This window comes from Panthera tigris, chromosome A1 (assembly GCF_018350195.1).
Source record: "Panthera tigris isolate Pti1 chromosome A1, P.tigris_Pti1_mat1.1, whole genome shotgun sequence".
In the NCBI taxonomy this organism is placed as follows: domain Eukaryota; kingdom Metazoa; phylum Chordata; class Mammalia; order Carnivora; family Felidae; genus Panthera; species Panthera tigris.
Genome location: NC_056660.1, coordinates 72,679,549 through 72,705,317, shown reverse-complemented (window position 1 = coordinate 72,705,317; position 25,769 = coordinate 72,679,549). Strand labels below are relative to the sequence as shown.

The window sequence follows — 25,769 nt, the reverse complement described above, 5'->3', positions numbered from 1 at the left end:
GTCAGCACCTGAGATAAAAACTGTGAGAAAAAAGGGACTAACAAGATTGAAAACACAACTACTCTGGGTCTTGTGAGCTCACTTTAACCGCGAATTAAGAGCTTCCTTCATGGACAGGAAGATTTAGGAAAGACAGGCCAAAGTATGAGCAGGGATAAACGGACCTTAATATTTACTGAAATTTCAAAACGAGCCCACGCATGTTATTTCCTACACACACGAATCTGAAGAGATACTATTTTCCCAAACTAAGAAACAACAGATGCTAGGAAGGATGGGGGCAGCTGATAACAGATACCGCAGTGAGGTCAAGGCAGCCTCAAAGGGGCCACTGTCTCTGGCAACGAGCTTCTCACAGGTGATCAAGCCCAGACGACTCCTGAAAGAGGGTTAACACGGAGTGGAATTCAGGTAGTAGGGTGCAGTGTAGACTACTCCAGCGAGAAGCCAGGGGCCCCACGGGAGACAGAAGACATTGGGATATGGCTGTGGGCTGAGATATGGATGCCTGAGGACCAGGAGAAAGGGGCTTGTCAGCAGACAGCAGTTACGAAGGAGATGGAGGGGAGGGGTCGGGCCAAGAGACAAAGGTCAGTGGCGTGGGAATCTTCTCACGACGAGCGGGAATGCAAGGGGCTGCTTATCAAGACATGAAGGGGCCCAGGCCAGGGCAGAGCAGGTGTGATCGGCTCTCCCACTTCCGGCTCCGGCACCCGAGGCTGGCCACGCAGTCTCTGAGCCTGTCTGCTCTTCTGCAGATACAGGGTAAAAACACTCCTACTTGGTATGTCTTTTAGAAGATTAAGTTTAAATGAGGTCACGTATTTAACATACCCCAAAGATTTCCCTGTACATACCTGGCACTTCAGAAATGGACAAAACAGCACCCTTTGAGACTGTTCCCTTAGAAGGTGGGAAAGGGTGCGCACAACGCCAACAACCTAACCTGAATAAATCTTATTCTGCTTAAAAACTGTAACATTTGTAAGAGCTACAGCATTAGTACTGCCAACAGTTCTAGCAATTTAGAACGTAGCGTAATGCCAAGAGTTCCGGCAGTTCAGAATCAGGAACTTCATGTAGAAAGAAGGATTCTGCCTAGCAGACGGAATCCTGAAGAAGAATCGCAGCACTTCCTGGGCGGACTCAACACTTCTGGTTCATTCGTTACAACAGCTGTAAGAGGAGGCAGTGTTTCTCCCCTTGCAGGTAATGACCCTCGGGTGAACATGAACCAAAGTGACAGAGAGGAAAGTGGTACAAGAGAGTTCAGGGAAGGCAGAGGTGAGGCTGAGGGACCCTCACACAACACATGGGGGCCACATGCTCACCCACCACAGAGCGGTGCCTCGCACTGGGTTTTATTAAAGCTAAACCTCCCTTTCCCTTTACCGCACAGAATACTCTAAAGCCGGTTCCTAACTCAAGTGGCTATGATGGTTTCAATCTAACTTTATTTCTATTTGGGTTACCAGGCATTACATAAACCTGGGCTTTTCACGCTATTGGTCAATAAGCAGTTTAGAAACTGATTTTGCAGGGTGTTAGGTGTTTGCCTCTGCACATGTCACATTCACACTGATTCCCAAATGGGAGGACCGCTAGGTCACAGCTACTCAAATCTCTCCAGACCAGCAGCACCAAAAGGTAGAGAAGGCAAAGTCCTTTTCTTTTGCTTAAATCTGCAACAACTGGAAAGGATTCTTACAAACTATCTACGGGTGGATATTCAAATACTGATAATTCTAGGGACACAACAATTCTCAGAAAAGAATATTGTCCATAATTTTAAAAAGTAACTAAGAAATGAGATGCAAGAAAGATTATTTACTGGTTAGGTACTTTTTTATAGTAGCTGCATCGGGCCTGGGGTCAGTCTTCATCGCAATATAAACTGCGAGGGCCGTCTGGTCTATGTGAGAAATGACAGCATTTGCAGCCTCAACAATTTCATTAAGTCTTTTCATTCGTTCCTAGGGAGGAAGAAAAAGAAGAAATCAGAAAAGAAATGGTGTCAGCGAGTCCATCCAAGTCCCTTCGCTTCCGTCTCAAACGCAAGGGTGGGGGTTCCAGAGTCAGGGGTCGAGCCCTCTGCTGGCAGTGGTGGGGGCGGGGGGGGGGTGTGTGCTGCCTCATAGTGTGGGGGCTGCAGTGTCAGCATCTCTAGAAAAGACCTCATTCACATTCCCCACTGATGTTAAACGGTGCAAATAAGGGAGGTAAAAGGTGGTCATAGAAATGTAAACAGCTTTCTACCCAGGCAACTCCTTTTCTGGGCCTCTTAGAAACATGACCTGCTTTGTTACTCCAGCCGCACACCACACGGAAAGAGAAGTAAAACAAAACAAAACAAACCCAAAAAGAACAAACGGCTGATGAACAAATTCTTCCTAACTTATTGCTAAAACCATGAAGGTGAGAATAAACGAGAATGCACCCAACAGTCTAACTATACGGTTGCCATGGTGCTCCAGGTGCTCTCAGCAGTCTTCTCCTCTTTTGCTAGTCTCAGAGGTCTCCCTTCAACACCTTCAAGTTCACTCTGCACCCTTGACAATTTCTGATTGGCCACGAGCACCTTCCTACCGGCCATCATTACCAGCGAGAGCTGGTCCGTGTTAAGATAGCTTGGAACTATGGCCAATTTTAAAAATGAGCAAAGTTCATGAAAAGCAGGAATTCTTTTGCTGACGGTGTTTAGATCTGCAGCAGGCCAGGACCACTGCTCCTGAGGTGAATGTCAGAAAAGTGATCCTTAGGATTTCTTTATCTACTCTTCCTCCCACTGATGAAAACTGTGAGCGGGAGTCTTAGGCTGACCTCACAGGAATGAGTACGTTCTGTAATTACCTTCATGAAAATAGTCAATACAACATTCAATTTGAGGAAACATGTTTTCATTTGGCAGAAGCACAAAACAAATACAAAACTGCATTTTCACTAAACATACGAACTGTATCTCATGTTACAAATAAAATAAAATACTCCTATTAAGATTGAACACGTCCAACCTTTTCAGCATCCAACTGATGAAGTCTTGCAACGTACAGAGGAAGATAATTAGGATATGTTTCTTTCAATTCATTATAAATGTCACTAGAATCCAGCCTATGTATAGAAGAAAGAGAGAAACATTTCTTTTAAAAAGAAAACAATTCGTCTTCCCTATTATTTAACATTATTTGAAGTCCCAATCCATAACATAAGAAAGGCATCAATCTGAAATGTAATCACTGACAAGGATTATCATTATTTGCCGGGAGTATAAATAAAAAACAAATATAAAAAACCCCAGAGAAGCAAATCAAATTGAAAATTATTTCAATTAAGAGTTCAATAAGAGGGGTGCCTGGGTGGCTCAGTTAATTAAGCGTCCCATTCTTGATTCTGGCTCAGGTCATGATCTTGCAGTTGTGAGTTGGAGCTCCACATCACAATTGCGCTGACAGAGGAGACACCTTGGGGAATAGGGCTCTGCACCTATGACCTATGATCTTTAAGAATGATCCAGGGTCACCTGGGTGGCTCAGTGGGTTAAGTGTCTGACTCTTGATTTCGGGGAAGGGCAGAGAGGGAGAGAGAGACGGTGAGAGAGTAATCCTAAGCCGGCTCCATGCTGTCAGCGCACAGCCCAACCTGGGGCTCAATCCCATGAACTATGAGATCATGACCTGAGCTGAAGTTGGACGCTTAACTGACTGAGACACCCAGATGCCCTTAATGGATTATTTTAAAACACTGTATGTATAAAAATGTCCGGCACAGCATTATGGAGAAAAGCTATAAATGTACATGCCAAATAGAGTATTTAAGTCGGTTACATTTCATCAACAGGACCACCTCCTATGTGGTCATTAAAAATGGTATTTTAAAGGACTATCAAATGACCCAAGAAATGCTCATCATCAAACAGTCACTGGAACACAACATCATTCATACTGCTACATGTGTAAATACGGAGAAAATAATGATAGGACAACGACCACCCCTGGAGAGTAGGCAAAAAAGTGATTTTTATTTTCTTCACACATCCTAATAAAATTCTCTTCTGAGAGCAAATCAAAATTAAGTGATTAAAATAAAAGCACGTCTAACCCTTCCACCCACTGTTAACATTCCTGAATATGGCCTATGAACCTGTACGTGACACTGTCGTAACCGGAAAAATAAGTAAACAGAGGATCAAAATCCATTAAAAACTTACTTTGTCATCCACTGAATTTTAAGATCTCGTAATGCTTCAGTAAACTCTTCTTTCAAGTCTTTCTCTTTTTCTGACTCTTTTTCTTTATCTTTGCCGCCATTCTTAGTCTTTGTTGGCGGAGATATTAGGTAGTAATGAACAGGGATCACATCCTATGAATGTGGAAAGAGTCTCAGATTAACATGCTTCATTTTACATAATTACAATCATCTTCAATACCTGAATATCACGTAACACAGGCTGCACTGAGTTGTACTACATTATATTCCAGATCCTAAGGGCCACAATACATAAATATTTCCAATCTGTGGGGCTCCTGGGTGGCTCAGTTGGTTTAAGCATCACGACTCTTGGTTTCGGCTTAGGTCATGATCTCACGGTTTGTGGGACTGCACCCCACGTTGGGCTCTGTGCGCAATGTGGAGCCTGCTTGGGATTCTCTCCCCCACCCCCCGCCCTTTCCCCACTTGCGCTCTCTCTCTCCCTCAAAAAAACTCAAAAACAAAATCCAATCTGTGACCAAAGGAATTTTCTCTCAAACTTTAAAGTACTGTTGCTTCTAAATCTCCTCTAAAATAAAGGAGGTAAAGGACACTTGGCTGGTTCAGTCTGTGGAGCATGCAACTCTTGATCTTGGGGTTGTGAGTTCGAGCCCCATGCTGGGTGCACAGATTACTTAAAAATCTTTAAAAAAATAAAAGAGGCAAGAACAAACTTTCCTCCATTTGAGTGTTTTTGTAGTCTTAGTTTTACCTAAGAGACTAATTACAAAAAGTACTAATTATGAAAGTCTACTGACCTTTCACATCTTATACCTGAGAAGGGAAGGAAATAACTTAGAATTTTAAAAAAGACCCTCTTTTCTAAGAAAATTTAAAGAAAAATTTTCTTTTTTCATTCAATCGACAGGACTTATTGAGGCCCTGTGAGGCTCTACAAGGTGAAGAACAAAGCAGACAAGGCCCTTCCTTGCCCTTGGGGAACACATCCCAGTGGGGCAAGACAGACACATACAAGTAATGAATAGTTTCGGCTAATCCCACACGATAGGAAGAAAATGAAACAGAATGCAGGGACAGAGAGCAGCTGCTCAGTACGGTGGGGGAACAGCACAGACACAGTGGTGCTGGAACAGGGACTACCCTGTCTAAGTGAACCCACATGACCTAAATGGAAGAGCCTCAATGAACCTAACCGACCCAAACGAGGAGAGGGAGAAGAGTCTGAAGACAGAAGAGGAGGACGTATAAAAACCCGAGCTTGTGGACACGGCAAGAGCAAATGGGCAGCAACCATAGTAAGTGGGGCTGATGGAATATGGCACAAAAATACAGATTTTATTCTAAATGCAAGAGGAAGCCTACAGGACAGTTGTAGGCAAGGCAGTGGCATGATTAAAGACTTCTTTCTGCTCTTTATTTAATGACTTTGGATCCTACACATGTGAAAAATGTTGGTTTGTTTTTAATAGCTCTTCATACTATTTGGAGAATGGATGATAGATGGCCGAAGTCAAGAAGGAGGGAGACAAGTTAGGGAGCAAAGCTAGAATTCCCAGCACCGCCCTGATGTGAAGAAGAGGCTGTAGAAGAGGAAGAAGTGGACGGATTAGAAATCCATGATGCAGAATTGACAGTGGTGTTGATGGGGTTGCAAGTTGGGGACAAATAAGACTGAGCAGGGCTGAGGGAGGGGAAGAGGAAGCCCAGGCCTTGATCCAAAGCATTCTACGGTTTCAAAGATGCTTGGGAGTGAGGGAGACGGGCCCCAGAGGGGCTGTGAGGACAAGTGGGCAGAGAGGAGTGGTCAACCAGGGCCTGTAGCTGGGGCGGGGCCTGCCACAGAATCCCGAAGAACCAAACGGCAGCAGTGGCTGCTACCACGGCAAGAGATGACAAGAGAGTAGCTGTTTCCATGGACAGCGGGGGATAAGGGCTGCCTGGGAGAGATGCAGACAGAGTGGGAAGTAAACAGGCACAGATGGTTTGAGAAGCTTCGCTTACAAGAGAGCAGAGAAATGGAATTCTAATTACATCTATTTCCCTCTATTCTATGAAAGCACAGAAGTCTTTATTGGTGGAAACTAATGCATTATCTGGGAAATCAAACCCCATATTACGCTGGCTAATCTGTTTCTGGCACAATAACCAGGTGCCCTTAATTAAGTCATTATTTATTAGGTCAACTTCTCCAACTCTATCTTCAGGTTTATATTAAAAACGCTGCTAAATTCAAACCTTTTGTTTTAATTAACAAAGTTTCTAAAACTGAAAAAATTATGTTATCAAGAAGACTTTTACTCCCCTAATCACAGGAATCTCAGAAAAAAACTTTACACGGGTTAAGTCAAAGAAAATAGTATTGCAAGCCCCCACGTTCCCCCAAATAGGATTTTCAGGTGTAAATACAACACGGATATCCCCACGTTAGCAATTCTCACAATTAAATTTTATAAGCAACTACTGCTGCAGTTCTGACAGCATTCCGACGTCAAACGGGAGCCACACTTCGACAGGACCCGTCTGAAGCCCGCTAGGACCACTGGGAGGACGGAACCACACACATCCACCTGCAGCCATCTCAGGGCCCCGCTTGGAGGCCGGGAGCCAGCACTGGCAAGCCAAGGTCGCGTGTGCAGAGTGAGACGGGGGAAAAGAAGCAGGGGTTCTGCTTGGGCCAGCTCCTCAGGACCCTGCTACCCATCCTTCCTCCCTCCTCCTGAGGTCGCCTTCCTAAGTGGGCACTGCCCGGGCAAAGCCGAGTTCAAGCATCTGCAAAATCTGAGTTGCTAATTAACCATCAGGTTCTTCTGGGAAAGGATCACTCACTCAGTGTCATCCGTGCAGCACAGACAATCCACTGAAGAGTTAAGGGGCAGAGACAGCCTCGAAGCTGACCCTCTGACTACAGTCCTATTCTCTTTGGAACCCACTGCACTAGAATGTGGACACTTGCCTGCAGGAGGCAACCTTGTTGGCCATGTTGACTCTACTCTAATGTGAGCCTCCCTTAGATCCCCTCCTCCTTGCCTGATTAGGGACAGGGGCAACTGTCAGGATGGGAAGGAGTCTCTGCTGTGAGGCAATTCCTCCTCTGAAGCTCAAAGGTAAGGCATTTGCTATTACATTTTAGTACAGAAGAGAGAAAACAGAATTGAATTTAAAATGAGCAATCCATTAACTTAATGTACGATTAACAACAAACTCTAACAAAGATCTATAAATAGGAAGAAATGGGGTACCATGGCAACCATAAACTATCAGTAAAAGCACGAGACGGAGAATTTATGAGGAATGACCTTGAAGTGGGGGGAAATCAAGCTTTTGTGATCAGCATTTTAATTATTAAATATTAAATATGTCAAATTAGCTATTTTAAGTGTTAATAAAATCCTATAAAATATTTTGGGACAGTAATTTTTTATTACTAAAAATTATGAACATGGCAGTTTTAATTCCTAATCAACAGAAAAATTGAGTTATTTTTTGTTTTATCATGTTCACTTGTTCTTTTTGTCAATATTTTTTTAACTCACTTCTCAAGGACTTAGTACAGGGTCAGTTTAATAGAAATCATTTTGTGCCATTAAATCTTGAGAAATCTTGATTATGCTTTAAAAAGGTACGCAAGATGAATCTTCAGAGCAGAAATGCTGAAGTTCTCTATAGTTGATACTTAACAATTTTTTTAAAAAAAACATCCATTTCAGCTATTCACCAAGTACTTTGACAGTGTCTGAAATGAACCATTTCCTTTAGAAAGTCCAATCGACCTGCAAAACCGATAATTATTCTCTGGGCAACATAACTGCCATTTAAATTTTGGTTCAAAAATTATAATTTTCTTCTTAAATTATTAATGGCTAAACTCAAAACTTTAATGCCTTCACACAAACTAGCTATTTTAAAATTAGTATCATATTTGAATGCTATTTATCATCTGTTGAAAGTAACCATATTCTTTCATACGACAATGAGCTTAAAAAAGGTAACCTAGATTTTCAAATCAAAAGTCACTGAAATACAGAGGAACTATACACTGAGGGCTATGCACCAAAAGCTAGCTGGTATTTTGTTCAGGCAATAAAGTAACATATACATCTTTTTGGTAATGGGACTATAAAACTGTAATAATGATTTTTTTTAAAATAAGAGCTTCACACGTATTTGCCCTGAAGACAGGGAGAAATGGGAAGAGGCAACTCTAGCTGCCACGTCCTTTATATAAAGCTTTCCTAACCAAGTAATAATAACCTTCTTACTCATTTAATGGTTTCCTTACACAACCGAATCCAAACAAAATCCACCAAAACTCCCAGAAGAGCAACCAAAATATACAATAGAAAAAAATCCCAGCTATGCCTCTGTGATAAGCACCTTCTATTTTTAATGGGCTTCTAGAAGACCTTTTTCTCATTTTTTGAAGTAGTGGCTCTCAAGCCATTTTCAGGACGACCCAAAGAGAAACAATCTATAGATAAAAAGAAATTCATTTTAGGAGACTGATGAACGGCACTTCTTACTTTATTCTGTTTTCATTTTGAAGCTGGCTACGTCATTAAATGAATGTACATGGCCCACAGATGGGTCCAAGATCTCAGCTAGAAATACTGGTCTACAGTGAAGTAGATAGTCCTCTATCCGGAAAGACGACTCCCAGTGGGGCGTTTTGTTTGGACAAAGTGTTTACCATTGCATAATAACATATACATTTCATAAGTCTTTTTAAATGAAAGAATTTTACCTGTTCTAAAATGGTGATTTCGTTTCACATCACTATGAATTAAGAAACAGTGTTATCTTTTGTTTATATCTTAAAATACAAGTTCTCCGTGCAATGCTTCCTGCCTGAACATGAGAAATCATGAAAATGCTGACTGAGGCCAGTAGGTCTTCATCAGAGAGCTCACTGAATACCTACATCCTTTTCTCTAAGTACACCCCAAGTTGAATTCTGCCTTTTTTGAGTTCAATTTGGCTCCAGCAGTCAATCAGACATTGTCTAATAAGTTGCAGGGAAGTCGATCAGTCACACACGAGTTATGGTCTTAAACCTGCTCATGCTCTTAGCATAAGTTTTAATTTTGGGTCAATGGTCCGTATTTCCATTCCTCCTGCCCACTGCTCTGTGTCTGTTCTTCCAGAACTAAGATGACACCAGAGCAGGGAATACACTTTTTTTTTCAAATACCTTAATATTTTAATGATCAAATCTAATTTAAGAATGTTTTTAGACTTTAAAAATAATTGTTTTGGCTTATATAACTACAAAAAACAATTACATTCATTTCTCTGTAGGATTTTAGATATGCAAATTTCAAATATGACCATTTGGTATCATATCTGTAGTTAAGAAATGAATAGCACTAATTTTTTTTCTACACACATATAAAACAGGGGTCTTCCAGCAACTGATGGCAGGAAAGAAAACTTCAGGAAAGTAGTATGTCAACACTGATAAGCTAAAAGCACTACGCCGCAGAACTTAAAGAAAGGAAACTAAGGGACAGATTTTTTTTTAAAAAGATTACAGTAGTGACAGAAAAAAAGTTTAATACGCAAATAAGGCTTTAAGAAATCTTTTTTAAGAACTGACAATCAGTACCTTTTTAAATTTTCCTTGTCGTTTTGCTGCAGACTGCCCCTGGGAGTTAGAACGACATTCTGTAAGAAAACATGCACAGTCTACACAGGATGGAGACACCACCTCGGTCTAATTGTCTTCCGGTTTACGTCTCACCTGCATGTGTCACAGTGCTTAGAAGGGTCAGGTCTACGATCACAAAGGCAGGCTTTTCAAGAAAGCAACACTGCCACTCTCATTTTAATAAAAACGCACTCCAATACGTTACTCCTAAGGGCAAATGTTTTTCAACTCTGTATTCAAAAAATTGAGGACAGCAAAATCCATTAGTTATCAAAACACTCTTGAAAAACATTAAATTTAGTGGACGGTCCAGAGTCTGATTTCAAGGACATCACAATCACACACGCCCAGGCATCCTCATTCAAGGTGACCATGAAAGGCAGAAGTGTAACAGCAGTCACCTTCCCAACTACCACACCGGCGAGCAACGCGACTAGGGAGGTAAGAGTATAAACAATGTGCTATGAGTATATGAACTCTGCACCTTTAGGTTTTTGCTCTCTTTCAGAACCATCGACCCCTCAAGTAATTACCTCGTAAGTAGTAAATACAGTTAATCCCACACTTTGATCATTTAATTTCACAACTGCCTCTGAAAGGATGTAGCCAGGAAGTACTATATCTCTCTGAACTGCTAAAAGTGCATTTTTAGTAACAATGGTTTTCCAAGGAAGCAGATGTCTGAGAAGAGTTATATGGGTGAGCATCCCAGTCTCCCCATCTGGGGAGCCCCACAGTGGAAGCAGCCCTGCTGTCCAGGAAGCGAGGCCCACAAGAAAAGACTGAGCTAGGACTTCTTAAATCTGCATCTATGAATTCCAATGTCAGTGACTACTGATTCTCTTCAAATGACACTTAAGTGTATACATAAAAAAGTACAGTTGACCCTTGAACGACAGGGGGCTGGGGGCACCAACCCCCCCACGAGTCAAAAACCCTTGTATAACTTCTGACTCCCCCCCAGAACTTAACTACGAACAGCCTCCTGTTGACCGGAAGCTTTAATGATAACAGAAACAAGTAACATATCATTTTGTGTATATTCTTACATTAATGTAAGCTAGAGAAAAGAAAATGTTACTGGGAAAATCATAAGGAAGAGAAAATATGTCTACAGGATTGCACTGTATTTAGTAACAAAACAAAACAAAACAAAACAAAACACCCACAGAGAATTTGACCCGTGCAGTTCAAACCTGTGTTGTTCATGGGTCAACTGCAGTATCCACTGAAATGAGACTCAAGAAATATCAGGGCAAACGAGTTTTTCAAAGCACAAAATTCCTGAATTATGCTTCTGTGACAGTGATAAGTGACCTTTGGTTCAACAGTGGCAAGAAGTTTAAGTACACTTGTTAAGATGCATGAGATCTATTCATTTTGGTAACGGCATTTATAGACTCCAGTGTCAGGTGGTAGGCTACTATAAAAGAACTAATGCTAGGGAGAAAAGCAAAACTGTAAGAATGACAACTTTCACTGGCACTGAGCTAACATGATGACAGAAGGTGACAGACCCATATAGATAATAAATTTGTAATGAAAACAGATGGAAAAGTTAAAACAGGTACCTATCAAATTGTAACATTTATCTCTAAAATGTAACAACCAGAAGCATGTCTTTAATAACATAATTTTGAAACTATAAAGGCAATGCCAAAAGAAGTATCTTGTAATTATTTAGACAATTACGCAAAATTCCAAGAAAGAAAGGTGTGTACTACTGAAAAAAAAATACTGTTCATTAGAAATAATCATTCTGTTTTCTCAAAGTAACCCTAGAAGATCTGACTTATTTCTAGATCCACAATATTATGTCGGTTAAGATCATATAAAATGTTCTAATTTTAAACGTCCCATTCACTTAAGCCAAGTTTAACCTACATGAGTCACAGGAAATTCAAGTGTATTAGCCATGCAACGTAGGGTCAGTTCTGAACCCGAGTACTTAGGCTTAGGAAAAAGAATACGAAGTATTTTAAAATATAATCAAGTATTAATTGACTTTTCCAGTAATTTGGGAAAAAAACTACCAATTCCCCCCCCCTCCCCAAGGAGATCTTCTCTTTTACCCATTCTAAAGTGTGGGATTAATTCCCATCTTTCAAAGAAATGGAAATTTTGGAATAGGTAATTTCAGTATTAAAAAAAATGGATACTTACAGCTTTCTTTCCAAGTTCAGTCTTTGATAACGTTAAGGATCCTGCAAGGTAGCATCCAGGTCCTGCCCCTTTAGGTATTCTAATACAAAAGTTTAAAAGAGAAAAAAAAGGAACTAAAGAAAAAGTCTCACAAAGATAATCGGAGTAAACCATCAAAACAACTGTAATCTGAAATAATTCCCGTAGCTCAGATTTCAAAAATCAAAGGGAGAAATCATCTTAGTCCAAAACAGTATGCAACAATATACCGTAAATTTAGCCCAATGTAATGAACTCACATAAAAGCAGTACAGTATTTAGGACAGACATTAACTGTAAGCAACGCTGCCACTTACTTGTCATCGGGTAAGGAAGTAACAAAGAATGGTTGATTATATTTGGGTGGTAATGTCAAATTACTTGATTTCTTCTTTCCTAGAAGTGCAAGGCTATGATTTTCATGAATATCTAAGCTCAAGGTATTAGACAACCTATGAGAAACAATAAATGGAAGATCTTTAAGACGTTCCAAATCACTGATCTGCTCATGACGGATCTGTAGTCGAATTGTATAATCTCCTTTTTCCAGTTTCAAAGAATACTAAAAAAAGACAAAGAACATTGGGAAAAGTACGGGTTAGCCAAGTAAATGGAACTCAGAGTAAGAGAATAAGCAGGAACAATCAGCACACACAGAGCATGCACACACCTGCCTGCACACCAGGGCTGAGAGCACCATGTGAACCGTCCACGGCCACGTGCAGACTAAAGGGTAAGGGAGCTGCGGGTGGGAATGCCTCCCAAGCCCTCACTTTGCCACGACAACAGGCTATGCCCATTCTCTCAGCTACACCAGTGTCTGCTCAAGGCTGATGAGAGCCACGATTTTCTAGTTTGTGAGTCTTTAGAACATGGATAAAATGCCACCAAACCTAGCAAAACTGAGGTGCCGTATGATATCTAAGACCAATAACGTGCACGTGTGTGCGTATACAGCGGGTCGTCTTTATCTTACAGCCAGAACGCTGCGCCTCTTTATCCCAAACAGGGAGAACAGGGAGCCAGCAGAGATCGAGGAGTACGTTTCACCCAGTCAGCCTGTTCAGGAGCGTGGAACGCCATATCCTGCATCAGCACTTTCTCTCGAGGAGATTGTAAACAATAAAGTAATGGCACCGTGTAACCCAGTCTGCACTGAGGAGGCGGGGGGGCTGGGATTGCTTTGAGAAAAAGGAAATCATTTCCTGACTAGTGAACTGAAAAAAACCTGCACAAATTATTTTCATTATCTGGCATAAGATTATAGATGTTACAGGAAATACCTCATTTCTTGGTAATGATATTTTAATCGGATGAAATTTCTACAAACTGTTTGAATAAAAGATATTTTCCCCTTGAGACAATTGTACCAAGCACAGTGCTTGGCATACAGTAAGTGCTGAGTAAACAGCCATGTCAGGAAGAAATGAACGTCAAAGTTCTAGTAAACTGAAGACACTGCTGTAGTGCTTTTCACCAAGTTCAGACCTGGGATCATTTCAAGATGTTCATATGACCTTAGATGATCCGCTTTCAGCCTTCAGATGGGTGGAAACAGTGGGAAGGAAGGAGAAATACTTAAAATAAAAAGCTACGCTGGCCAGCGTCTGCAGGCATCACCCATGCCCTCCTCTAGCCCAAAACTTGAATCAGCTGACTTTACATGGCTGAGAGGTTGTCACAGTCTATTTTATACAAGACAACTAACTGAGCTTCGACTGGTATGTCAAAGAAGTAAATACAAAACTATATGATTAAAAAAACAAAACAAAACAGAAAAACAAAAATTACCAGAAACAAGAAATCAGAGATTCATTATCTCAGGAAACAGCCTCTGTTAATTCTAAAAATCACTACTGATTTCATACCTGATGTGGATAGGCATCTCCCGAACCCATTTGTCTTTTGTTCTGGTCAAATATAATCCACAGTTGGCTGTCAAATTCTGATTCATACAATAGTTCACAAAGTAGTGGGCAGCTTGGAGTTACTTCCCCACTTTTGGGCTACAAAAAAAATACGAATGATTACTTGACATGATTTACATGATTTCTGATGTAGATCTGCAAAACTGTTATTGATGAGATTTTTACATTAAAAGTATTAAAAACAGGGCGCCTGGATGGCTCAGTCGGTTAAGCGTCCGACTTCGGCTCAGGTCATGATTTCAGTCTCTGAGCTCGAGCCCTGCGTTGGGCTCTGTGCTGACAGCTCGGAGCCTGGAGCCTGCTTCGGATTCTGTGTCTCCCTCTCTCTCTGCCCCTCTTCTGTGCTCTCTCAAAAATAAATAGACAATAAAAAAAAAAGTATTAAAAACATTTCCTTTTGGTAACCGATTTTTAAAATGCAGAACATCCAATATTCTGGCAGTAATAGAAAATATTTCTCCTTTACGAGCTTTTAAAAATACAAACCCAGCCATTTGTATGCATTAATGAATACAATATGTATCCTTCAGGACCTCTAATTACTTGATAAAACTGAAATTTGACAATTCACCGAAATCAATCATCTCCTAAACACTAAAACCAAATTCATATTATATTCCAATAAGCATTCTGCTGAAATCTTACTGGTCCTACATAAATTCTCAGATCCCACATTTACACTAGTTTCAACTACCTTTTACTAGTCATTCAACCCAAGAGTTATTCCGACTTCTCATGGTTTTAATGTATGCTTCAGAGAAAGCAGTCAGGCCATCTGCCATAATCAGAAGGCATCTGGCATTGATGAGACGTCTAACCACTGAACAGTTATCAGTGATTACAAACACTAAGGTTCAAAGGCAAAATTACCAGTAAATTAGAGTTTATGACTTCAGACCCAAATGGGACTTAGATCGTTACAAATAATTACTTTCCAAAGAATAATTCCAAATTAACCACAGTTAATTACTTGACTCTTTCATACACACACGCACACACACACACACGCACGCACACACACACACACTCAATCCCTTGTCCTTCCATTTTTTACTTTATGATTCATGAACAAAACCCAGAAGTTCATTTTAAGGTTATACTTCATTATATAAACACTTACTTGATGAAAGTTATAGGTCAGGATCATCTCATAAAGCTGACGATTATTTGGCAAAACATCTCTTGATCCTAAAGGTTTTGTTTTTGCACTCAGTGGTCTGTAATTAGACAAATGTGTAACTGATTTAAGAGTTCATTTACTGAGACCAATGAAACTATAATCAACAAAATCTATGGCGTGTCACAATAAGTGACAATGAACATTCCTAAACTCTGTATATTTTATTATATTTTCAGTATATTTTATAGTATTTTAATATAGTATTCACGTAGAGAATTCTCTACTGACTGAACCACAGCAATACATAGTTTAAATCTTGTGAGGTTACAAAAACATTTTCAAATGTCAACACATAGTCAACACGTAACCAGATCCCAATATTGGGGCAACTGCTAACACTGTCGAAGTGGAGACAGGTTTTGACTCGCACCCTCCTGTCCAAACTGCAGATGGCAACGCACACATCACAGGCTGGGTCCTGTAGGGGCCACACCCAGAGCTTTACTTCCATGTTATTTAAGGCTGGAAGCTACTGCTAGGGCTGCCTCCTTGAGGGCTGCCAGGATTCCTAGGCTGGAAAGTCAGAAAGTGCATTTGTATTTCCAGCATTCAGATGATTTAAGAAGATGACTCCTTTCAAAGAGTGTAAGAGATGTCCCCACTCCCCACCACACCGATGCTCAACATCTGTAGCCCTAAAACATTTAAAGATACCGCAGTGTCTGGACCCAGCTCTTCAAGGTTATGCAGGGAGCCAGATCTTCATACTTCAAGGAGGACTGAACATCAAAACGATTGATTCCTTCCGACGCATGCTACAAAGGATATTTATCAAGTTAGATTCTCAAACTTTGTTGATAATAAACCATATTTTTAAACATTTGGACCTAAAATAGACATGTCTAACGCAAAGTTTGTAAACACCTATGAATAAAGACTACCGTTATTTCCAGAACCATAGGTAATCTGCGCGTTAACATTTAAATCCAACCAGTGAGATTATTTTTCCCTAACGCAAATAAGTGACGTTAAAAATGATGGAAACATGGAACTTACAATGTTTAACTGAGGAGCAGTACACACTATTCCATGGAAGGAAATGGTGTAATCGATATTGACATCACTAAGACTTGCCCACCAACGAGCAATGCAAAACTCAATTGCTTTCCCACCCTGTGAAGAAAGATGAAAATCAGAGATGTGTAATTCCCTTCTCTCACTTTCCTTCAAAGTACACAATATAACTAGTAGGTGTTTTAAAGCAATTCTGGCTTTCAAACTTTTCCTATTTGTACAGCTACGTGTGGAGTTAGAAAATTATGGTTGCAGAGATAGAGTACAGGCATTTAAATACACAGTTATTTACTCAGAATCCTACAGTGCTTGTCATAAAAGATCTGAGGCAGCTTTTCAGAGTACATGAAATAAAACAGTGATGAAAACAAACTGGAATAAAAACTTAGGGCCAAAGGAAAAGTTATAAGAACAATGATAAGAGGGGTATTTCAGCTTTGCAAGGCCTATTCAATACCCACAGTTGAGTTGCAGGCTCAGAGCTGCCTGGCAATCAAAGCAAAATGAAACTACGGTCATTTACATCTTTCTCTTAGAAAAATTAAAAGCAAAAACTATTTGAAGCACTGAGTTTTAAATTAGGTTTTCTAGTACTCGGTGCGTCAGAAAGTTTAAAGATGGGTCACAGGACACTAACACATACAAGAAAAAGTAATCAAAAACATAAGATCCGGGAAAGATGATACAACTGAAAACACTATGGAAGCAGATCTGAGAAAGAACGCCGGCTCCTGCAGAGGACAAATGAAACCACGCAGGAGGGGCCCTGCCACGCGGCAGCCCTGCGGGTGGGAAGCGGCAACAGCTTCACCTCTACAGCAAAACAGCCTCATGGATTCTTAACTACGGGGCATTAATAATGCAACAAGTAGAAAACATGAAGAAAAACGTAAATGAGGAAGTAATCTGTGTGACAAGGAAAACAATCCACTTCGGGGTCCATGTCGCAAGGCATCAGAACCTAGCAGACCAGCACTTTTCTTCACTAAGTTATCGAAGAGTTCAAACAATATTTACCTCCTGCTTGGTCTCCACTAACCCACCAAGACTACCCACCTTCCTACTTTACTTATTCAGCATCAATAAAATATGCAGTCCCAATATGCTCTATACAAACTATAAAACCAAATTCAAATACTTAGGTTTGGCCCATACCAAAAATAAAAAAATACATCATTTTAGGATTTCAAACTATTAATTGAAACTTACTAAGACAGGAAAAGCTTCAGTCAGTGTCCCTTTTTCCGGAAGGGAACAGAACTTATAGAATTCATGACTTCGATACGCCCTCTGCTTCACCAGCTGCACTGCGTGGAGAACAAACTTGGCCGACACCTCAGAAGAGCACGAACACACAGTCACCTCTAGAGTCAGATGGGGGGGAAGCAAAGCTTTAAACTGATCGGATTTAAAAAAAGACATACAAGTATTGTAATAATGCCAACTTTTTAGAAAACGACATATTGCCAATAAAATAATATGCTCAAAGGAAATGCGCGGATTTTCTCAAAAACAAAGAATCAACAGAATGAATAAAGATAAAAGGGTAGAAGACTCGACTACGGAAAAGAAACAGAACAGCATTAAAATGAGCCGCCGCCACGCCGCAAACTCCAAACACCGCGGAACAGCAAGCTGTCCACAGATGGGCACGATTACACAAAACCCTGCTCCCCTCTGTTGCTATGAGGAAACTTGCTTTAGCTGAGGACCAATCAATTCCTGATAAAGGATTTTAATTTTGGAAACCTCTACTTGTTACCATGCCTATTAGTATCTATTAAATAGGATCTATTAGTATCTATTAAATTAGTATCTATTAGATACCATGCCATTAGTATCTATTTCTTCAACTTCACTGACAACTTTTCCTAGTCTCTCCCTCCCGTCTGCTTCTAGAAAGTATGACTGTCAGAACTGCATGTGCTTAGCTTTATTCTGAGGCCGAGCTGGAGGCAAAGCCACAATCCCTGTGAGGCAGAATCAGCATCTTATCTAATGAACACCCACTCTAATACAGGGAACTTAGAGCAAGGTTTAGCCTCTGGTTCCCAAGGTCAAGTGGGCACAGAGCTCTGTGAACCTAATCAATTGCTAAGAATACAAAACCTAGTGTTAGGATAGTATTTCTAATTACTTGAAATAGGAATCATCTGTTGCACATTTCTGGGTTTTGTTGTTTTTTTTTGCCCCCCCCCCCACCCCATTTTACTGAGATGCAGTGTATTTGTTATTGACAAATGACATTGTGTGTAAGTTTAGGGTGTACACCGTGGGGATTTGATATACACACATGTATTGTAAAATGGCTATCACAAATAAGGCTAGTTAACACATCCATCACTTCACACACTTACCAATTTGTTTTGTGGTTGTGAAAATATTTCAAACCTGACTTTTAGCAAATTTCAAATACATAATAAAGAACAGTTCACCACAGTTACTGTGCTAGACATTAGATTCCTTGAACTTATTCACCTTGTAAGTGAAAGTCTGTACCCTTGACCGCCATCTTCCCGTTTCCTTGCCCTCCCCCAGCACACTGCTGATCTAAGACTGCTATATGCTCTGAGCTACTTCCATTCTGGATCATCCAATAAATTCCTATAAAAATAACCCTGTTTTCAATAGCAACCTGAACAAATCATAATTAGAGCATTATAATTACTGGCATTAACCGTTAAAAAGATATCAGATTCAATACTAATCAACCATAGATTTTCCTTTAGTATTATTAGCGTACATTTTATCAGAGTTCAGTATTAGACAATTCCATGGGCCCTATATGGGCGGTAGCCCAGAGTTCTCAACAATACAGCTCTGACTCTAATCATTAATTGACAAAGTATTATTCTAAACTAAGTTAAAAAGGGGCACCTGGGTGGCTCAGTCAGTTGAGCGTCTGACTTCGGCTCAGGTCATGATCCCACAGTTCGTGGGTTCAAGCCCCGCGCTGGGCTCTGTGCTGACAGCTCAGAACCTGGAGACTCCTTCCGATTATGTCTCTCTCTCTCTCTCTGCCCCTCCCCTGCTCGTGCTCTGTCCCTCTCTGTCTCTTAAAAGAATAAAAAATGTTAAACTAAGCTAAAAATTTGAATATTAAAACACCTTAAAATAGCCTAGATGATTTGATGTATGAATCAATGCAAAATAGTACAAGATCTTATTAATGTTTTAAATCTAACAGCAAATCTAGAGTGTCAGAGGTAGTACTGTCAGGAGAAAGGCCCATATAAGAGATACACAAACTTTCTGTGGTCCAATCCCAGCGAGGATAGAACGTACATAAAGGTAAGTGGTCAGGACGGACTCAAATGTTACTTACCAGCCCATGTTGCACCCTCAGGAACCTCAATAAAATGCCTTCGAATTTGACCAGGTTTAAAATGTATATCTGTCAAGGCTAGATCATAATGTGATGATTCGTTTACTCTGAAAATAAAAATAAACAGCTAAATGTGACACTGTCACAAAAATGTCTTTATATTATAAGCCCACCGGTACTCTAGATTTTAACATTAGAAATAAACACAGCTCATTGGAAATAAACACAGGGATTTAAAAGCTGGTTACAAAACAGTTCGCACAGTATTCTCATTTTTGCAACATGTTAGTAGTGATAAGCTCTGGATAGCCCAGGATAGTGATTTTTCTCCTATTTACTTGTCTGCTACAATCTGTCTGGAAGACACACATACATGGATCCTTCATTCACAGGATTTCCCAATTACTAGAATCTAAACTATCATGAGTTCTAAATATTAAAATCAAACGTAATGTTTTGTGTCACTGATACGGTCTTTTTTTTAAGTTTATTTATTTTTGAAAGAGTGTGTGAGTGAGGGAGGGGCAGAGAGAGGGAAAAAGAATCCCCGAAGCAGGTTCTGGGCTGTCAGTGCAGAGCCTGATGAAGGGTTAGATCTCACAAACCATGAGATCATGACCTGAGTGGAAATCAAGAGTCGGACGCTTAACTGACTAAGCCACTCAGGTGCCCCGTCACCGATACTGTGTTATAGCTCTGAGACTGGTATTAAACCTCTTTATATAGCTTCAAAATACGCTATGCTATAATGGCACAGTAAAGAAGAAAAGTACTTTCACAGCATTTTTGTAAGAAATCAATGACACAAAAAGTCAAATATGTAATTACCCACTATAGAAACCTAAAGAGTATGCTAAGGATAAATTGCAGTCAGTGTGACAAACATTTAATGAGTGCCTACTATACCTATGGGGTCCTGTTGTTAGAAGCTTCAAATACGACACTGAATAAAATATTTTCCTTTGCCCTAGTCGGTCTGGAGGAGACAGAAAAACCACCAAAAACACTTAACATAATATGCTTGGGGTAGATAGGAAGTGTTAGCAGTAAAGAAAGAAAAGGTACTTGGTTTGTGGAAAAGCTTCCTGAAGGAGATGATATCTCAGCAAATTCCTGAATCTTCTATATTATTTTGTCTAACTTCCTACTGGACTTCCAGGGAAAATCTGAGAATTTAAGTGTTCTGTAATTTCTCCATGTGTATGTCACTTTTTATCTCCAGAATCTCATCCTAGGTTTCTTACAGGCTGAGACCTAGGGCATATTTAATATTTACCAGTGTAACTAACTCAGTAGAAACCATTAACTGAGAACTTCCCATTGTTTCCAGAATTCCCATCTCAATCTCATACTTCATCTACTAAACAATCTGTTTTGTTCCGAATATACTATGTAATGGGCTCCACACAGGAACTTGTAGGATACAGTCCCTGTGTCTTCAGCGGGCTCACAGTCCAACGGGGTAAACTAACATTGACCATAATGGCTAAAGTCTGTACCGCAGGCAAGTAAAAAGTGCCATGAGGCAGCCAGAAGGGACTGCCTTCGACTAGGGATGACCAGGAACATGCCAGTCTGAGGAAACCTGGGCGCCGGCAGCAGTGAGTGGAAACGTGCAGCTGGGTGGATGGGGTGATAGGAAATGCTGGTTTTGAAGGATCACTGTTTGCTGTTTTAAAGAGCATGATCCTTGGGAATGCCACCAATGTATCTTAAACAGGAAGCAGTATGATCAGATCAGAGTTCCTCGGTTCTGGGGTGAAAGACAAGATGGGAAGGGAAGAGTCTGGAAACAGTAGGTGAAGGGACGAAACAATACCATCAAATACCGCAGACGGATCAGACCGGGCACAGTGCTGGGGCAGGGCACGTGAGACGTCCCCAGGTATTCTCATAGTCAACAAGTGATACAAAGACTATGTGCCACCCTGAACTTCGAGCAAGAAGCAGAACTAAAGCCCAGTTACCTGATTCTGGTCTATCAATCCTTTAAAAGTTCACACTATTTCCATAAATAGCCATGAAAAAGTTCCATGTAACAGTAGCTGCTGTAACTCGTTACTTACTTGGCCGCGACCACTGCAGTGATTGGAACTCGGAACAGAGGACCTGCGTTAGGGGAGGCTATGTCATAGCCACACACCTAGAAGAAAAGAGGAAGTTTCAGTATCCATAAACCTTTACAAGAGAAAAAAAGGTAAAATCTATTCACAGAGTAGAGTAATCTAATATTAAAATTTAAAAGCCTTAAGCACGAGCGGACACCATTTTTCTGATGTCGGGTCACATTATTAATGGCAAAATAACAAATGCATGCATACCCACCCTTAACTAATTCAGACCAATGGGAACACAGACTCCCACATAAGGTACTTTTACACATTTTAAAGAATATTTAGAAAGTAAAATGGAGATGCACCAATACCTCTGTATAATGCAATCCTTCTCTTAAGCCCCTGGGATCCACACGTATGTTTATGTGTCTACACTGATTCATGAGTTCCAAATGGCTGGGACACTGAACCCAAGATGAATTTGAAGTTAAAGCTAAATGAAGCTGAAGGGATATTTTTTCAGAGTTTTCTAGCATTAAAAAGACCAAAAATTAAAGATTAGTACTTTTTTCCTTTTCTTCCATTTTCAAAAGTTCTACCTTTTCTTAAAACCTAACAAATGAGTTTAATCAATTGTAAAAATGCACTAGGACATGGGCTTCTAAAACACAGCTTAAATAACAGCCACAGGACCTTCCTAGGCTGTAGTGCACCTGTGATCTGTTCACGTTTTACCTGCGTGGCTACAGCCTCACAACAGGGTGTTTTCATGACTATGTGCCATCTGACCCAAAGGAAGATGCCAAGGATACAGTGATGACCATTCTGTTCCTACCTCCAAGAGCTGTGGTTCTTGCTGGCTGCTTCTGCCACCCACTCTCTGACCGAACCTCTCTGTCTTACACCCAAGCAAAGTGGCAAAGAAAAGGAACCTGATGCTTTATTATCCACAATTTAATAAAACCCTGGGTCACTGAAGGCCTAGGCTACTGTTTCCCTCCGCAGTCACCAGACTCACTGAATTGCCATGATATCAGGACCCTACCTGCGATCGCATCTCCCTAAACTATGTAAGATTTAAGATAATAATATTGGCAATTCATGTTTTCTCTTTAGAACGTTAACCCAAATGGCCTTTCTCTCGTACGATACTATTCATTCAAACCACAAATGTGAGCACCTCAGCTTACTGTCCCTTTATTACTTACCGGTATTTTCCGGAAATACAGGTTCAATGCCAACGCCATGATCTGAAGGTGCGGCCACCTGAACGGGATCTCGGAGGTAGATGCCTCGATTATTTCCAACAGTAACAGTGAAACCTAATTTATTAGCAAATGACGTATTCTGAATGAGGTAGTCATAGGCTTTATCAACCTAATTAAAAAAAAAAAAGTAAAATATCAATGGTTGGGTCAAGAAAATATTAACAAATCACCAACTTGATTTCGGTTGTAGCAAAGTACAGGCGAAAAGTTAGTCTGTACATTTGCCTAAGAGGACAAGTCTACCTTTTCAGACAAAACACCAGTTCAACCACCCCCACAACCCCACTCCACTCTCTGGACTCACATCACTATTCCCAAGTGACCAAAGTTAGGGACTCCTCCATACGCCGTTATAGTGACAGCTTCTGCCCTCGAGCTCTTCGCTTTGAATTTCTACCCTGTGTGTCCTACATCTACTGTATTTCTCTTACTGCAACAAATCTGTCTTAGCTACAAAATCTGCTTCATACCCTGTTTGCTTACCAGTTCGGAAACTATTACGATCACGTAACGTAGAATTAGATCAACTCAATCACTGTTATTACATCAAATATTATCCAGTAGTAGCTAAGACTGCATCTTGATTAGCAATCCATTTTTCACACACACAACACTACCTGAATAATACCATGTCCTTGGGCAAATACTTCTATATTGTCAGCCTTCACGGCAGTGTTTTCTAGAGCCCTTCTGACTGAATGAACCGTGTAGTTAACATTATTAGCTTTCAGACCTGAAATGACAAAGCAAAAGCAAGAAAAGGAGTATTAGAGAGTCTGCTACTTGAAATCTCTTTCCCTCACCAGCAGCAATAACACACACATTTCCCAGCTTTAACGTGCCCATTTCTTAATCTTTTTTAAAAACCTGAACTACAACAGTCTGACTCAAGCTGCTGGCATCACGCACAGATGTCATTCAACAAAAATCACTTGATGCCCATTATGCTGTGGCATTAGTGCCCTCTCTGCAGAGGAGATGCCAAAGGCATTCAGGTGACACTTTCATTAAAACACTGCTGGTCCAATGCTTGCCAGCAGTACCAACACTCATCAGCCTCCCTGCGTGTTACAAACGCCAAGGGAGCTTAAAACAAACAAGCGAGAAAAGATGCTGAGGCCTCACTACAGCTCAATTACTTCAGCATCTTTGAGACTGGATCCCAGGCACTGATACTAACAGCCTCCCAGGTGATGCCAGGAGTAGCCAGCTGGGAAGGACTGTTCTGTGAGAAGGACACGGAGGTCACCAATTTGTCAGCTTTGTGTTGAAGATTGTTGTTAGAGATAAAAGGTGAGTAATATAGCATTCCTTTTTTTTTCCCCCTAATGTGTATTTATTTTGCAGAGAGAGAGAGAGCGAGAGAGAGAGAGCGAGAGAGAGAGAGAGAGAGAGAGATACAGACAGAGCATGAGCAGCGGAGAGGCAGAAACAGAAAGATAACAGAATCTGAAGCAGGCTCCAGGCTCCAAGCTGTCAGCACAGAGCCGGACACAGGACTCGCACTCACAAACTGCAAGATCATGACCTGAGCCGGAGTTGGACGCTTAACCAAGCCACCCAGGCACCCCAAGTAATATAGCATTCCTGCCCACCGCAGAGCTCATCAAACATATGTGCGCTTATCATACTGCAGGAGATGAGAACGTGGAAAGATGCTGCTGTCAGAGCAAATCAAAAAAGTGGCCAATTTTGTCAGTGAGAATCCAAAAGAAGGTGAAGCTCTATCAGGCGAAGGAAGATGTGAGTTGAATCTTATCAGAACGCATAAGAGTCTGCAAGGCCAAAACATGGCACAAAGGAGTTCTGGGCAGAGAGAATAATACGTGCAAGGACCGGAAGTATGGAGCAAACTTAAATACCTGATGTGGTTGAAAGGGGCTAGAAATGAGGGCAGAGTGTCCTTGGACTTCATGAGAGGAGCACTCCTGAGGTGGAATCTTTGCAACAACCCGGTGACCATAACTGAGTCCCAGTCAATGCCAATGCCACCCAATTAATCCTGTGAGCCTCTGACCACCACCCCAGGAACTCCTATCACCCTTCCCACTTTACTTCTTTCCATGGCAATATTCATTACCTTTCAACACATAAGATAAACTACTGGTAATTCTGTTTATAGTCTATCTCCCACAGCTGTAATATAAACTCCACAGGGGCAAGTACTTTTGAGCCATAATAATGCTCAATAGTCATTAACAGCCAATAAATATATTTGTTGAATGAACAAATGCACATTTAAATAATTATAATCACATAATTTTTCTCCACCTTAAACTTTACTTTGGGCCAGAGCATTACCAATTCTACACAATTTCTCACCACGAGAACTTCAGAAAACACAAACATCTGTCTGCAAAAAGGTAAATTTATTCAATTATTTTTTATGGCTAATACCTGACTTCATATTATGCTATAGACTTAAGATTCACCATCACTTTACTGGAATTTAGAAACAGTACCAAGTCAGACCAAGCAGAGCACTAAGCAATGTCCTTACCAGAAAGTATCAAGGCGATGCCTCCACACGCATTAGGAGAAGACATGGATGTCCCATTCATTAGCTGAGTTCCTCTCAATGTCCAGTTAGGGACAGAAGCAATGGCTCCTCCTGGTGCACTGATACTCACTCCTAGGGCCCCATCGGCACTGAATGAAAAGCCATTAAAGTTTGCTTATGATGGTTGAGGACTCGATAAACATGGGCATTCATAAAAATGCCAGTGGTCAAATAGAGTACAATACCATGGATAATTTGTAGTATCAGAATCAATCGGAAAAAAAATAACCAGCACAGCTATTTCTCCATTGTATAGCAATTATTTTCCCTATAAATGAACAAAATCTGTGTGTGTCCGTGTGTATCTGGGGTTATGTGTAAAAGATATCAGGTATATTTACAGAGGGAAAATAAATGTCATTGCTCAGATTCCTTAATGAATGTATTTTATTGTCTGCAATAAGTGGAA

The 25,769-nt window shown here is 40.7% G+C and overlaps 1 protein-coding gene across 6 annotated transcripts in view; it reads right to left on the bottom strand.

The window, feature by feature from the left end:
- The window catches only part of TPP2 (tripeptidyl peptidase 2), a 67,667-nt gene that overhangs the window by 7,529 nt on the left and 34,369 nt on the right, over nucleotides 1–25,769 (bottom strand). For 2 of the 6 annotated variants that reach the window (XM_042979820.1, XM_042979824.1), the window contains exons 11-27: nucleotides 25,301–25,449; nucleotides 23,418–23,533; nucleotides 22,741–22,909; nucleotides 21,904–22,061; nucleotides 21,545–21,621; nucleotides 19,479–19,585; nucleotides 17,363–17,517; nucleotides 16,136–16,252; nucleotides 15,794–15,894; nucleotides 15,080–15,176; nucleotides 13,900–14,037; nucleotides 12,349–12,593; nucleotides 12,014–12,092; nucleotides 9,809–9,847; nucleotides 4,205–4,356; nucleotides 3,012–3,108; nucleotides 1,843–1,973 (exon numbers count right to left, since the gene is read on the bottom strand). In XM_042979820.1, coding sequence (XP_042835754.1) covers nucleotides 1,843–1,973; nucleotides 3,012–3,108; nucleotides 4,205–4,356; nucleotides 9,809–9,847; nucleotides 12,014–12,092; nucleotides 12,349–12,593; nucleotides 13,900–14,037; nucleotides 15,080–15,176; nucleotides 15,794–15,894; nucleotides 16,136–16,252; nucleotides 17,363–17,517; nucleotides 19,479–19,585; nucleotides 21,545–21,621; nucleotides 21,904–22,061; nucleotides 22,741–22,909; nucleotides 23,418–23,533; nucleotides 25,301–25,449 — 2,127 coding nt within the window. Of the gene's footprint in view, nucleotides 1–1,831; nucleotides 1,974–3,011; nucleotides 3,109–4,204; nucleotides 4,357–5,085; nucleotides 8,675–9,808; nucleotides 9,868–12,013; nucleotides 12,093–12,348; nucleotides 12,594–13,899; nucleotides 14,038–15,079; nucleotides 15,177–15,793; nucleotides 15,895–16,135; nucleotides 16,253–17,362; nucleotides 17,518–19,478; nucleotides 19,586–21,544; nucleotides 21,622–21,903; nucleotides 22,062–22,740; nucleotides 22,910–23,417; nucleotides 23,534–25,300; nucleotides 25,450–25,769 lie in introns of those variants that run through there. The other 4 variants (XM_042979822.1, XM_042979829.1, XM_042979833.1 and 1 more) reach the window with 3 other exon arrangements.